Source organism: Chelonia mydas, chromosome 13, assembly GCF_015237465.2.
Source record: "Chelonia mydas isolate rCheMyd1 chromosome 13, rCheMyd1.pri.v2, whole genome shotgun sequence".
Taxonomy (NCBI): Eukaryota; Metazoa; Chordata; order Testudines; family Cheloniidae; genus Chelonia; species Chelonia mydas.
The window spans coordinates 4,634,937-4,648,598 of record NC_051253.2 but is presented as its reverse complement, the minus strand read 5'-3'; the positions used below and the strand labels follow the sequence as shown (position 1 = coordinate 4,648,598).

Genomic DNA, 13,662 nt, shown 5'->3' with positions numbered 1-13,662 from the left:
GGGGTATTTTAGGGAAGGAGAGCTGTCTAGAGGGAGAGGATTGAAATATGAAAGCTAATTAAATACAACTGTCAGTCAAAACGCCTTCTCACCCCACTCCATCCTCCTACCCCCTGCTATTCTCCTGAAATGATGATGGGCCTTAGCCAAATACAGTTGTAGCTGTTTAATGATTTGGCCATGAAGATTTTTATTTACAGGCTGTTTGAGAAAATAAATGGAAAAAAATAAAAATATTCCATGCCTGAGGCTCCTTCTTAATACAGACATAAAGATGATGCTGACGTCTCTGGAACCACAGTGCTCTGGGGAGACATGGGCTTAGCTAGTTATTGTGACATTGATTTCTCTCTGGAGCTGGGAAGCTGGAGTGACGAGAGATGCTGGAATCTCGGCGCCCCTTGTGAGGCTGTGGGGATGGGCAGTTGCTGGCTCCGTATCCAGTTGCTATTAGCGTTCGTTTGTGTTGTTTATCGATTTTTTTTTAAGTTTTAATTAAAGGGGGTGGGACCCTTTGCTGCCCAGCTGTAGGCACCAATGACTGAAAGGATTTCAAGGGCAGTGGGCATTGCTTTGTGTGCTCCTCCCCACTCAGGTCTGGCATCCCCAAGCAGCTCCAAGCAAAGATTCCTGTCAGGAATCTTTGTTGGCTCCATCTGGCTGCCAGTTATGGCCGTTTCAAAAGCACCATGTTTCTCCTGGACAGAGCTGAGCGCGTGGAGGTTGCTCAGTGGTCTGTTCTGAGATGTGGCTCTTTCATTTTTCAGTTACATTTGATTGGCAATGAAAGCCCCGTGTTTGAGGACAGACCTCTTGGGTCATTAAAGTCATCTGACCTTGGTGGGACACTGGCATCCCCTTTCTTAGCAAGTGCCATGTTTCAGAGCAGATTGCCGGAAGGGGAGCATGTCGCCCCATCCCAGATAGAAGAAGGCAAGAAGGCAAATTCAGCATGTTCAGAAAAGTCACAGATGGGAAAGAAATGTAGACTGTCAACTCCCAATTCTATTGGAAAATGTGATCTTGAATTCCTTTGGGGAACACTTTCAAAACAAGTCCTGTTCTTTTGCAAGCACAGTTAATTTATGCATTATCACTTGTGAGCACAGATGGTAGAATTTACACATACAAAATCCATCAGTCTAAATTTTCAGAAAACTGTCTGCAGTTCCACACACAAAAATGCATGCACAAATGCAACAGCAGTAGCTCCATATGCAGCTAGCCAGTTAGACTATGTCAGTGCCCATTTATGCATGCAATTACCACAACACAGCACGCAAAATAAGCTTGCAGTTGTGTGTACATTTTCCTGAAAACGTAAGCCACCAGATGCACATGCAAGAGTACAGCACAGAAATTGCCCATGGACGTGATTGTGTGTGCAGTGCTGCGCATACAGAAATGGAGTCCACAGTGAGGTCCATTTGAAGCCCCAAAGCTTACACGAAGCCCCAAAGTTACTAACAAAGCTGTAATTAAAAGCACTTGGAATGAGAGCCCAAGCCAAAAGAGAGAGCGGACAGAGACACAAAGTCTTTCATTGTTTAATGGAATAGTCCTGTTAATCAGTGGATGGAAGCCATATAGGCTGTTGAAAGTTAGACATCACACCCTCTGCCAACAATAGAGTGTTGTTTGTTAATTGGTTAGGAAGTGCAGCAATTGCTATAGGGGCATCTTTAGCACAAAGCAGTGGAAATGTTGGGCCCAGTACTGCCCCCACTGAAGTCAATGGGAGATCCGACTCCAGGGCAGCTAAGTTTCTGTCTTCAGAAAACAGCTGCTTCAGATAGCACTGGCTGGCACCAGTTGTAGTGGTGACAATTTCTCCCACGCGACTCTGTCATATACATTAACCAGCCTCACTTTCATTCCCAATCCCTGGGCACTCCAGACCAGAGACCGACTCTCACGCTGGATTGCGTTCTGTATGTTCCGTGGTGAGGATGACGTAGCTATGAAGGCCTTGGCTGAAACCTCCAAACTCATTGTTCAGCCCTGATTCACCTCTTCACGGGGGGGGAACCCATTCAAAGGCCCAGAGGGCTGGTGCGCGCAGCTCTGCTAATAATGTTCCATTGTTTGGCAGCTAAATTACACCCGGCCGGGGCTTCCGAAGTTAAATCCGAGGCTGTTGGAAACCTGGAAAAATGAAGTGAAGGAGAAAGGACACATCAACTGCCCCAATAACGTAAGGAGGTTCTCTGTACGTATCACGGGTGTGATTTTCAAAAGAAAACACATAGCTGGAATCTTCAGTAGAAGGAGGGAATTCTCAGTGGGAAAACCCCTGAACTGAACACGGAGATGCTTGCTCAGGTTTTTATTCAGCCCATACTTAGGTAACACTCCCAGGGAAGTTAATGGAGCATGGCCTGAATAAAGACTTCAGGATTTGGCCCATTGATATTTCTTTGTTCTCGTTTTCCTGTTAGTTGCCTTGATGACTATTTGACGCATGTCCAATCACTGTGTGCTCCTGGGGTACTCATTATAATACTGACGGACATAATTACCAGCAAGAGGCTAGAAAGCAGAACTGGGAATCTGGGGCTCATTGTTCTCAGGGGAGAGCTCTGCTTGTTGAGCTAAATCAGCGGCTCGGAGGGACCTTCCTAAGGATTGCAGGATCTGGGTTATGGGAGCTGCTTTTTGAAGTCATGGGAGTTTTGCCTAAATAAAGACTATAGGTTTTGATCCAAGGAGTCTCTTTTTGTACAGGACCCACATTTCCCTAGACTGTCCCTTATTAAAGCAAGTAAGGGTCTGATTTTTACTCTATTAGATGTGACTATAGTAACTGATTGTGCAACTCAAGTAACTGAGTGTGCAAAGAGCAAAGATTAGCTGTTTGCACGCAAAAATACCCTATTGTGCATGCATGGCCACCGTAATTTCCCCTGTAGATTAGGTGCGTGCATTTTGTGGGTGCACTTCTGCATCTAACCTCTTTTGAAACTCAGGCTTTGCCTGACCTTCCTCTGGATGTGAACTGCCCCCATCTCACTGGGCCATTGATTTATAATCTGGAACAAAGCCCTGCTAATGGGAATTTTAAAACCAGGATGTTAGCAGGGTGAGACGCGTTAGCTAATTAATGTCATATACACGCACTTTGAAAAGACGTTGCTCAGAACGTCAGCTGATTATGCTACTGCCTGGGTAATTAGCCTTTCCGCCTGGATCTTCTGCTGCTGCTGTAAGAACTCCGGGAGCTCTGCAGGGCCTTCTAACGGCTAGAAAAGGTACATTTTTCACAGAGACATTTAGGGATAAATTTTTCAGACTTGGTGCAGAGGAACGTAGCCACATGACTCCCATTAGCACTAATAGGAAACGTGTGGCTTGATCCCTGTGCATCCCACAGAAAATTAACCTCATGCTGATTATCCAGGGCTGGCAATCAAAGACAGCCTCCTGGGTACGGTGGGCTGCCGTCCATGAAACATAGAAAGACAGGAAGCAAGTTGCTAGCCCTCTCTGCCTCTTCGTTTCTTTCTGCAGAGCTGTGAAGCCATCTACTCCAGCGTTTCTGGCCTGAAAGCCCACCTGACTAACTGCAACAAGGTAAGTCCATCTGAAAATGGGTCTAGGCTTTCTGCCGCTATTTCTGTTTAGGGCAGGCGGTCTTCTCTCTCCTTCTCCTCCCGCTCGTTAGGGGGAAATGGGCCAGATGCCCCCGATAGAAAGTAATTCAGAGGGTTTTTTAAAAACTATTTTATCGCATTGGGTCCTTGGGAAAGGTTGATGCCACTGGGAGCTCAAACCCTCTGCTCAGCTCCCACGCAGGCTGTGCTAATGCAAATATTTCAACGCTGCCCCACGCACTCGCTTTAACACAGCCCTCAAGGAGCCACCTCTAGGGGTGAGGAGAGGCGTGCCCGTCTCATGCTGACTGAAATCAGGGGCATTGGTTGCCAGGTAGAGCCGGCTGGGTGAAGGTCATCCTGTGCAGTGGTCCAGCACTCCCTGTACCCCGGACGGGCCCACAGTCCTTGTACAGGGCCAGTGCAGGGGGAATTGCACCCATTCTTGGGTGCAAGTTCCTGTGTTGTCACCTGCCATCTGTGAGCGGGATGGAGAGCACCAGCCCCTTTCACACAGTCCGCCTTGTGATGCTGGCCGCTTTCAGTGGCTCCCAGCCTCTGCCGGATTGGAACAGGAAGTAAAAAGCTCCACGTCTCACCAAGTCCCCTGGACCGTACCCACTGCCCAGAGATGGCAGCAGTCGATTCGTTAACCCTTTCATCCAATGTGCTGGGGATGGGGAGCCAAAATTCATCAGCTGAGTTGGGACAGAGTGTGGGACCGGCATAGCCTACTCCCGCCTTGGGAATGTACTCACAGCCGCAGCGCAGGGTCTGGTCTGCCGCTTTCCCCCGGCATTCCTGCCTGGCCACTGAATTCATGCAGTCACGATCCCTCCCCTAGCCTGCTACTACGTCATCGTCATCGTGGCAAGTCCCAAAGGGGCGTGGCCTCCTTGGAGATTGAGCCCCACCCAGCTCGATCTCTGGCAAGGGGCTTAAGGCGGTCGGGTTGTATATTCAGTTTGTGTGCATCACTAGCCATCTTGTCACGCCACCAAAGCCTTGGACGCCCATATGATCACCGGCCACATAGCAGCGTCCCTTGGTGTGCACGCCTTGGAATTGGTTGGTCTTCCATTTTAATAATACGTCCATACCAGGCGAGTTGCCGAAACCAAGCCAGTGCTGATGGAGGCAGTTGCTGGGTTCACCTTTCTGATCTTGTCCTGCCACGTAATATGAAGCAGCTGACAAAGCGGACGAGAACTGAAAACATCAATCTGGTGTTCGTCAGCTTCCCTCCGCACCCACGTTTCACTTCGCTGCAACTGAGCTGGTGTCGCTGTGTTCTGTAGAGCGGCGGCTGTGTAGCAAGCATGATGTCACGACGCCCCCACAGAGGCTGCCGAAGGACCGGAAAGCCGGCAGCAGCGGCTGCTGGAAACATATCCGCATCTTTTGAGCATCTTCCAGCACGGCCTACAAGGCTGCCCAAGTATTTGACAGCTGCCACCAGTTCGATACACCAGCCGCACAGGTTAATACTGAGCTGGTTGCAATCTGGAGTTGCACGCTGCTTGATGGTAGTGGCCTGGCACTTATCTGGCTTAATAACCAGACCAGCATGTGTTGCTTCTTGCCCAGTTAGACCAGCCCTCAGCTGCAGCCACTCACCAACCTGAGCCAATAAGACAATGTCCTTGGCCTACTGCAGATCTCAAAGCAGAACAGGGTCCCGCTCCACAACAGCTGCCTTCACAAGCTTATCCATCAACCAGTCAGTGCTGATGCCGAACAGCCGTGGTGACAGCCCTGCCACACACCCATGGAGATGGGACACCCTGCTGTGTATCTGCCATGTATCGAGCCTGATACAGCGCATGCTCAATGCCATCCGCCCTGCCGCCTTATTCAGGCGGGTACAGACCCCACCCTCATGGTCAGCAGGGCGTAGAGAGAAACGCCTTAACATGCCAGCTAGTTTGTCAAGCACTGGGCTTAAATGCCTCTGGTGTCCTCACTTCGGCCCCTCCTTAGACAGCGTGATTCTCATCCTAACCGTCTAGCAGGGTTCTGACACTTAACACACAGTACAGTAAATACAAAATAACCCGTCGTTCAGTGCCAAAGAGGAAGGTGCTAAGGGAATTAGACACCTAACTCCTATTGACTTGGGCGCCTAACTCCACTCATCCACTTTGGAAATCCCAGCCTATAGAAATACGGTGTGTCATATAAAGAATAGAATCAAGGGCAGGAAAATGGCCACATAGTCACATTATCTATCTAGGTAAGTATCTGACCTCCACTGGAGTGAAACATGGGGGCTATTACACCCGATAGATACAGCAATAGTGCTTCCAGTTTAAATTAACTCCAGGAACGTTGGCCCACAGCAAGAGAGGGCGACTCAGTGCAGAACCATGGAATTGGAACCGAGAAAGAACTTGTAAAACTTTATCTCCTGAAATCCTTCCAGCTCTAAATCACAGTGAATGTAGTAGATTCCAGAAGGCAACTCTTCAGTTCCTGTGGGCCAAATTCATACCTGCTGATTATTGAAAACATACACAGCCCTCTCCCCTCTAGCCTTAACTAGAACACTAATGAGAGAATTTAGAAAATCATATGCAGAAATCCTGCACAAAAAGCAGAGTTTTCACAAAATAAAATAGCATATGCATGAGATTTTAACTGTTGTTTGGATCGATTACAAAATCACCCTGCTTGCCAGAAAAAGAGGCCCCTTCACAGCAAAGCCAACAGACTGCTCCAGACCATGCAGGCCTGCATTTGCAAAAAATATGTATGCAGTTGCACCCTTAATTGTAGGTGGAATTACCATGGCAGTGCACAGGCAACAAATGCACAAATGATCTCTTACATCCTTAGCTGGTCATTTCAGTGCACAGTTGTGGTAACCGCCCTCACAAATCAACCGAGCAACTGCCCATGTATTTTTCTAAATGCACAAATTCTTGTGCCTTATTCTGCAATCTACAGGCTTGCCTCTAGCATCCTGGGTACAGATCAAATCATGTAGTCCTGTCTCAGGAGCCACCCCTGGGCTCCAACTTGTGCAGGGAAGGACACAGACTCAGTGCAGTTCCCTGGCATGGGGAAAGCGTGGGGAATTCCCGTGCAATCAGCCTGCAGGTGTCCTCTACCACTGTGTGGAGATGTAGTTTGGGAGCTGGATGTGGGACAGGCAGGGCAGGGGACGTGTGGCTCCCACACACAGACTAGAGGCCACAGGACAGCTCTGGAGGATAGTTGGAGGATACTATGCCCCATGGCTGCTATAGAACTCAAACACACAAGGCAGCACTAGTGTGAGGAACTGGGCCTCAGCTCTTACTGTAGCATTGACTTCAGAGGGAGTTTTGCTGGAAAAAAGACTGCAGGATTTAAACCTCCAATAATCCTCTCTACTAATCAGTAGGGCGGGTGAGGGGGGGTGTCTGGCAGACACCAACAGTAATTCTTATGAAACCCAAGGAGCTGGACTGAATTACATCTTTCATGCAATCCCAGTGGAGTGTTTAGAATATATTTATGGCTCATTAAGAAGGGTCAAACTGACGCAGAATCATTGCACTGGGGTCAATATGGATCAATGATCTGTGATTTTTGCATGCTCACTTCTGGGTTATGTGCTAAGTGGGAGTCTGGGCTGGCCAGGCCTGCCTGTCTGCAGACACAGCTAGGAAATGAAAGACCTGTCTGCCATAACATTTACAACATGAACCCAATTATGAAGAAATTCCCACAGAGCCCATACATCGCCCAGAGGGCCTAATATATAATTCCCTGGCCAATGGAGAACGCATTATCTCCTCTGTGCCAGTGGACTGAGGCAGAGTCAAAAAATCATTCATTTTCACAAGGACTCTTAATAATGAAAATCCAGCAAATTAATGGCCTGTTCAAGAGTATAAAGGCAAAATTAGGAAAGACCCGATGATCATAAATTAGAAGTTTCTCTCCCAGTAGGTGTTCTTAATGATCCCTGAATTTGCTGACAGTAAAGAAATGGTGTAGCTAGCGATATTAAATGAAAAAAATAAAAGTCTGTTAATGTAATATTACAGTCGAGATTTTAAATGCGCGAACACCCGGAAATTCACATTTTCGCTTCCACAGAAAGCATCATTCATTCCCCGTGGGGTGCATATGTGGTATTTTGTATTATTGTAGAAGGGGTTACTTTTATGCCTTGATACACAGGTACAATTACAGTTGCCGTGGGAACCGTAGCTTTGAATTTCCTGGCTTTCAGGCAATTAAAATCCACACCGTTATGGAGGAAAATGTGCCTCTGTTTCTGTGTGAAAGCTCCCCTCTCTCCTTTGCTTCCCCAGGGAATGAGTCTTATGCATCATGTTCCCTGATGTTTTTCATGGGTGTTCCAGGGAGTAGGCCCAGGTTTTCAGGCACATGTGCAAAGCAGGTGCACAGATGCACACATGTGGTGTGGGTAATTGCATGCACAAATGTCTCATTGAGCAGGATAATGTTTGCAGCTTTACCATGGTTGCATGCACTCTTGCAGTAATTGCCCACACAAGTCAGATACGCGAATGTGCATGCGTCTGCACCCATGCCCAAAATTTGTCCTCCATTTGTATCAAAGGAAGCTTCTCTTCCTTTTGGATCCTTCTGAGGAGAAGGAGCCCCCTCACTGTAACAGATAAAGGGCCGGATTACATGGTAAGCTCCTGGCCTACAGCTCCAGGAGCACTGGCGTGTCCACATAACCGTGGATGCAGTATTTTAGGAATACATCTACTCCTTTACCTTGAAGACAAAGTCTTTGAGCTCTGGATGCTGAGGGGGCATTTGTGGCCTTCGAGTGGCCCTGGACCCGTCATCATGGGCCCAAACATCAGGACATTTTCTGCAGACAATGCCTAGAGATTTCCAAGGGGCTTCTGGGTTGTGAGGAGAGAGGGAGGCTGTGTTCTCACCTGAAGTTTGAACCTGCTTTGGCATACAGGAGGCTGCTCTTTGCCTTTCAGGGAGACCACTCTGTTGGGAAGTACCGGTGCCTTCTCTGCCAGAAGGAGTTTAGCTCAGAAAGTGGAGTCAAGTACCATATCATCAAGACTCACTCAGAGGTAAGGAAGTGGGCGGGGTGCAAGGGGGCTCTGGGGCATGGTTGAGGCTGTTTCCTGCTAAGGTTCACCTGTGACCACTAGAAGCTCCCATTGGAGCTCGCAGAGTTTAGGCAGAGGTGGGGGATGAGCTTATGCCTCTTTGCTTTTCTGGCCGTCCCTCCCTGTCCCACCTGTTTGACCTTCATCTGAGGCCCCAGGGCACCCGGTCTAGTCTCTGGCACGTCCAGAGACACGACACTCCTATGGCCTTGTTTTGCACACTTGGTATTCAGGGTGGGCGTTGGCAACCTCATTCAGCCTCACTTCCAACCCCACCCCCAGGCTGAAAAGCTTGACTCTGATTTGAAGGTTGTTGGGTTCCCGTTCTGCTTAGGGGAGACTGAGAGAAAGGGAAGAGAGAGAACTGAAAACAGAGGCGGGGGGAAAGTGGAGTGGAGCCTGGGAGGTGAGGAAAAGTAGAGAGAAACTGGGGGGATGCTGGGGGAGAGGAGGAGAGAAATGTTAAAGTGAAGAGAGATCCAATCCACACCTGTATAGCACATACAGAGGGCACCATTCCTTCTGTCCTTAATGCCCTGGACAGATTTTTTTCCCCTTTTGATGGAAAAATGGTTTGAGCTATAGGAGGAAAAGCTTTGCCACTCAGGGCCCTGTTATGAGAGGCAGTGTGGTCTAGTGGGTAGGCACTGGGCTGAGTCAGGACACCCAAAACTAATTTGTGGCATTTGCAAAACTTAAGCTTCCACAAAGATTCCCCCCTTCCCTGTTTCCCCTTCCCGCGCTTCCATCATTACATGTCAATGCCTCTGTGGACAGATGCTAAGAGAAGCATTCAGGCTGTGGCAGGAGATTTACTGAATCATTGCACAGCACCCCATTGGCAAGTTGAAACTGGAGGAACAGGGGCAGGAGGGTGGAATAAGGGGGATTTCCCAGTGAGAGGTAAGAGAGGGAAATCTGGGGGGGTTTCCCGGGTGTGTAGGGAACACAGGCGTTTTCCCCGGTGAGAGTGAGGCCAGGAGGGAAAATAGGGGTTTTCTATAACAAGGAAAGGGGGGAGGTATAAATGCCGTGGCTGGGACAGTGCTCGCCGGCCTGGGAGGGTCGCTAACCACCAGTCCTGTTCTTTTCCCCTTTGGACACAGAACTGGTTCCGAACCTCTTCAGAGGCTGCCCGGAAAAAAAAGAACAGGGACCAGATTTCCTCCAGCCAGGAGGAGAAAACGAAAAGCACAAGTGGGAAGAAAAGGGGGAGAAAACCCAAGGAAAGGCCCCCGGAAACGTCTCTGAAAGGCAAAGAGAGCACGGCAGCAAAGACTAATCTTAAGAAAGCCACAGAGCACTGGGAAGGGTCCAACTGCAGCCCCGAAGGGAGAGAGAGAGGCACCAAGCTGCCCGCCAACAGGAAAGGGGGAGCCAGTAAGATGCCTGAGAAATAAGAGGTTCAGAGACTCTCTGAGGATTAGTTTACAGCCCAGGGTAACGGGGTGAGGCCCCCCCAGTTTTCTCTCCCCCGCCCCCTGCTCATCCGTTTTGTTTTAAAAACAAACAAACAAACAAAACCACTTTAAGCAAAATCACGGACCGTGTTTCACACTGGAAAAAAGGAAAAGACTGCAATTGTCCATCCATCACCCGCGTGCACACGCCCGTACCCCTGGACTCCCCTACACACACACACACACGTGCGCACTTGTGCGTTCACTCGGGCTGCACAGCTCTTCCGCTGACATGTCCCATAATGCAGCCAAACCCCTGCAAAGCAGGAACCCCTCCCCCCGACCGTTTCCTTCAGATTCTGTGCGCTGAACCGGTGATGCTTGAGCAAGAGGAAAGTGCAATAGAGGCAGGGCGTAAAGGCTTTTTATTTGGGATTGCTTGTCGGATTGCAATGCCAGCATAGGATCCGGATTGGTTTCTTTTTGGGTGGGGCCGGGGAGGGAAGAATATGATCTTTTAGACGCTGTCTGTACCACGCCCACAAAAGGTGCTTCAGCCTGTGGCTTGTTAGTTGTGATGAACTAGGGGTGGGGTTGAAGAGGTGTCTCCGGTGAATAGGCTTTGGCTACCTGTTGCAGTAGCTGGTGAGGCTTAGAAAATGCCAATCCCGAAGCCAGATGCAGAACATGGTTATAGCCAGGATCCAAAGCATCGCGCCCTTAGGAAAGATTTGGGGTTTGTAAGGCAAGCTGGTGCCCCGTGGCACCCACCCGGAAGAGCCGCAGTTAAGTCCACTTTGTTTCTATGAATGATGCTACTGCTGGATTCCCAAAGGGAGAGCTGTAGCTCGGAAGCCCACCTGTCGCTTTCAAAAGATGTCATGGATCCGAGCATTTAACCCATGTTCTGTTGGTTTCATGGCCTGGCCAGTGTATTGGGCGTGGTTTCTTCTCCACCATTAGGATATGCAGGTGCGGTGACCGTAGGTAGCGGGGCGTTTGCCGTAGCACAAGGCGTTTGTCTGGTTTGGCCGTTGTCGTTCACAAGTAGCAAAGAATGCGCAGCGAGGCAAGAAACATGCCTGTGGGGCATGAGGAAAAGATCATGACTGTCAGAGGTGCAGCGCACTTGTGACTCCAGCGAGCGTCCACTGGAGCGCAGGTGCCCAGCACCTCTGGAAATCAGGCTCAGTGAAACCAGTCCCAGGGAAGAGTTTTTATATGGGGGGAGGAGGGGCATTTGTTTTATTTTTTTTAACTGAAGGCCGGGCAGTTGCAAAATTATCTGAGCTCCATTGCCAGATTGAAGGGGAGAAAAACCCTCTGGATTTTGAGAACTTTTCCAGACTTTTTTTTTAAAATGTACATCAATATAAAATACTGTATCAAATTGATACTGAGCTATTGGTACAAATAGCCCATTAGCAACAGAGCTGGGTGACTGCTGCAGAAAATATGCATGGACATTTCTTTGAATTCCCCCTTTCTGTGCTCGCTTTCTGCTGGCAGGAATGTTTACTACAAGAGCAAACGCTGTGGAGGATTGGCGGAAAGAGACTTTCAAATTCGCCATCATGAGCCTTCACCCCGGACAGCTGATTCTAAGAGTGAGGCTCATTCAGTCACGGGTCAGAAACAAACCACATGACCTATCTGTCCGATCAAACCAGCTCCACTTTTGAATATTGAAGACTCGCAAAGACACAAGAGGGTGAAGAACTTCCGATAACTAATCCATTTGAGAACATTGCAAGATGTTCACGGACAGAGAAAGAGGCAAAATTCATCCAAGTGCTCTATGAATTAGTCACCCAGTTCTGTTCACTAGGCCAATGAGATCTCTCCAGCCTGAATTTGGTGCACTGGATTGGCACCAAGTGACAATCACAGGTCATGCTTTATAGCCACACCTCCGTGGCTTGATGGATGCACTCCTCTCTTGGCTTGTTCTCAGCTCCCTCCCTTTGGGAGGAACATGCCGCAGCCCAGGGGAGCAGCCTCTGATCCCCTGAAACTCATACTGACCTCAGTTCATCTTCCCAATTTGTCATTACTGGGAATCCCTTTCAAACAAACGCACTTGTTTTGCGTTCATATTTCCCTGAGCTGAAATTCTCAGAACACCTCGCTCTGGGCTGGAGGAGAAACTTCCCCAGACCAAAGTCCATCGGCTTCGAGACAAAAACCAGGCTACCTCGCTCCTTGATAAATACATGGGGCTCGCTGCAGTTCATATCACAAGGAGGCTTACCAGAGCATTTTTGTAACACGTTTTTCACTTACCAGTGGAACAAAGCCCAAGTAGCTTTTCCCTCATTTGTTCCCAATTGTGGATTTTGGAAGGTTACGTTCAGGGGGAAAAAATTCTGCTTATTTAGTCAATTAATACCTTGACCTTCACTTTGCTTCACTGCATTTCACAGCCTGTCCTCCATCCCCTCGATTCTTAGTATTTTTTCATGCTCTGAGGAGCCATTCAGTAATAATTAACGTCCTTCTCCGGTGACACATTATTACTGCCGCAGAGATAGAGCCGTCTACTCCTGATGTCATGTCAACTCCGCTGCGAATCCTTGCTTAAGTGCCCACCGTATATCTTGGCAGCTGAATTAAAATGTGTGCATTTCCGCTGGTAGCACTACTAAGGAAGTGTGGCTAAAGCCTCCGCTACTTGCCCCTGAAAACAGTGGCCTAAAGATAAAATCCCTCCCTTGCGTTTGGCCATTGTTTACGGAACACTGTTAGGCCACATTTTAAAGCAATTAGTGAACAAATTTAATTAACCGGCACATCTGGTCCTGTTTGCCTTTTGGGTGTCATCTGTTCTGTTGTTTATCTTGTTGTCAGTAGTGCAAAGTACAGACCTTATCCCCCAGAGGAAGAGAATGCTTCTTAGTAGCCAGAAGGCCTGCGACTCCCTAGCCTTTGCTACAGGACAAACTGGAGTAACTTTCCTCACAACTTTTCAGTGCATTACAAAGAAAGTAGGAAAAAGATGAGCAGTTGAAATTTTGCAGTCATTTTGGTGATATTCTAGCCAGACAGAGCTCAACGGTAGGGCTGCCTGTTTCAAACGGAGTCATCAAAGCAGTAATTACCAGAAAGCCATTTGCACTGAGGGTTATTATTCCCAGGGTGGCGAAACGCTGTTAAACTGTATCCCACAGAGAGGCGCTGTCCTGTTGTTGTTCCGTGCTCCTATTGCCACTTGCTAAAAGGTCCTGGAGCAGCAGTCGCATTCTGCCGTGCCGTTGCAGGATGGAACGCAGCGCGAGAAGGGCTGTGAGAAGTAACAGGGCCTCGGATTTTCAAAAAGAGCACATCCAGTTATGCTTCTAAACCCGTACATAGGCTCCTAAATAAAGTGACCTGATTTCTCAACCGTGCTGAGCACCCAGCTCCCATTGACATCAGTGGACGCTGCTGGAGGCTCAGCACGTTTGAGAAATCGGGTCACTTTATTTCGGAGCCTAAATCTGGACTTTAGCAACTTGATTTCAGGCACCCGCTTTTCATAATCTCAGTGAGAATTGTTTGAATAGTTACAGATTAAACACCAGCTGGAAGATGTTC

The 13,662-nt window shown here is 48.6% G+C and overlaps 1 protein-coding gene across 4 annotated transcripts in view; it reads left to right on the top strand.

Annotated features, from left to right (window-relative positions):
* The window catches only part of ZNF512B (zinc finger protein 512B), a 62,422-nt gene extending 49,031 nt beyond the window's left edge, over positions 1-13,391 (top strand). For all 4 annotated transcript variants that reach the window (XM_043527041.1, XM_043527040.1, XM_043527043.1 and 1 more), the window contains 4 exons: positions 2,093-2,194; positions 3,508-3,570; positions 8,552-8,650; positions 9,796-13,391. In XM_043527041.1, the coding sequence (XP_043382976.1) occupies positions 2,093-2,194; positions 3,508-3,570; positions 8,552-8,650; positions 9,796-10,089 (558 nt within the window). In that variant the 3' untranslated portion in view covers positions 10,090-13,391. The remainder of the gene's footprint in view (positions 1-2,092; positions 2,195-3,507; positions 3,571-8,551; positions 8,651-9,795) is intronic.
* Positions 13,392-13,662: the final 271 nt, after the last annotated feature.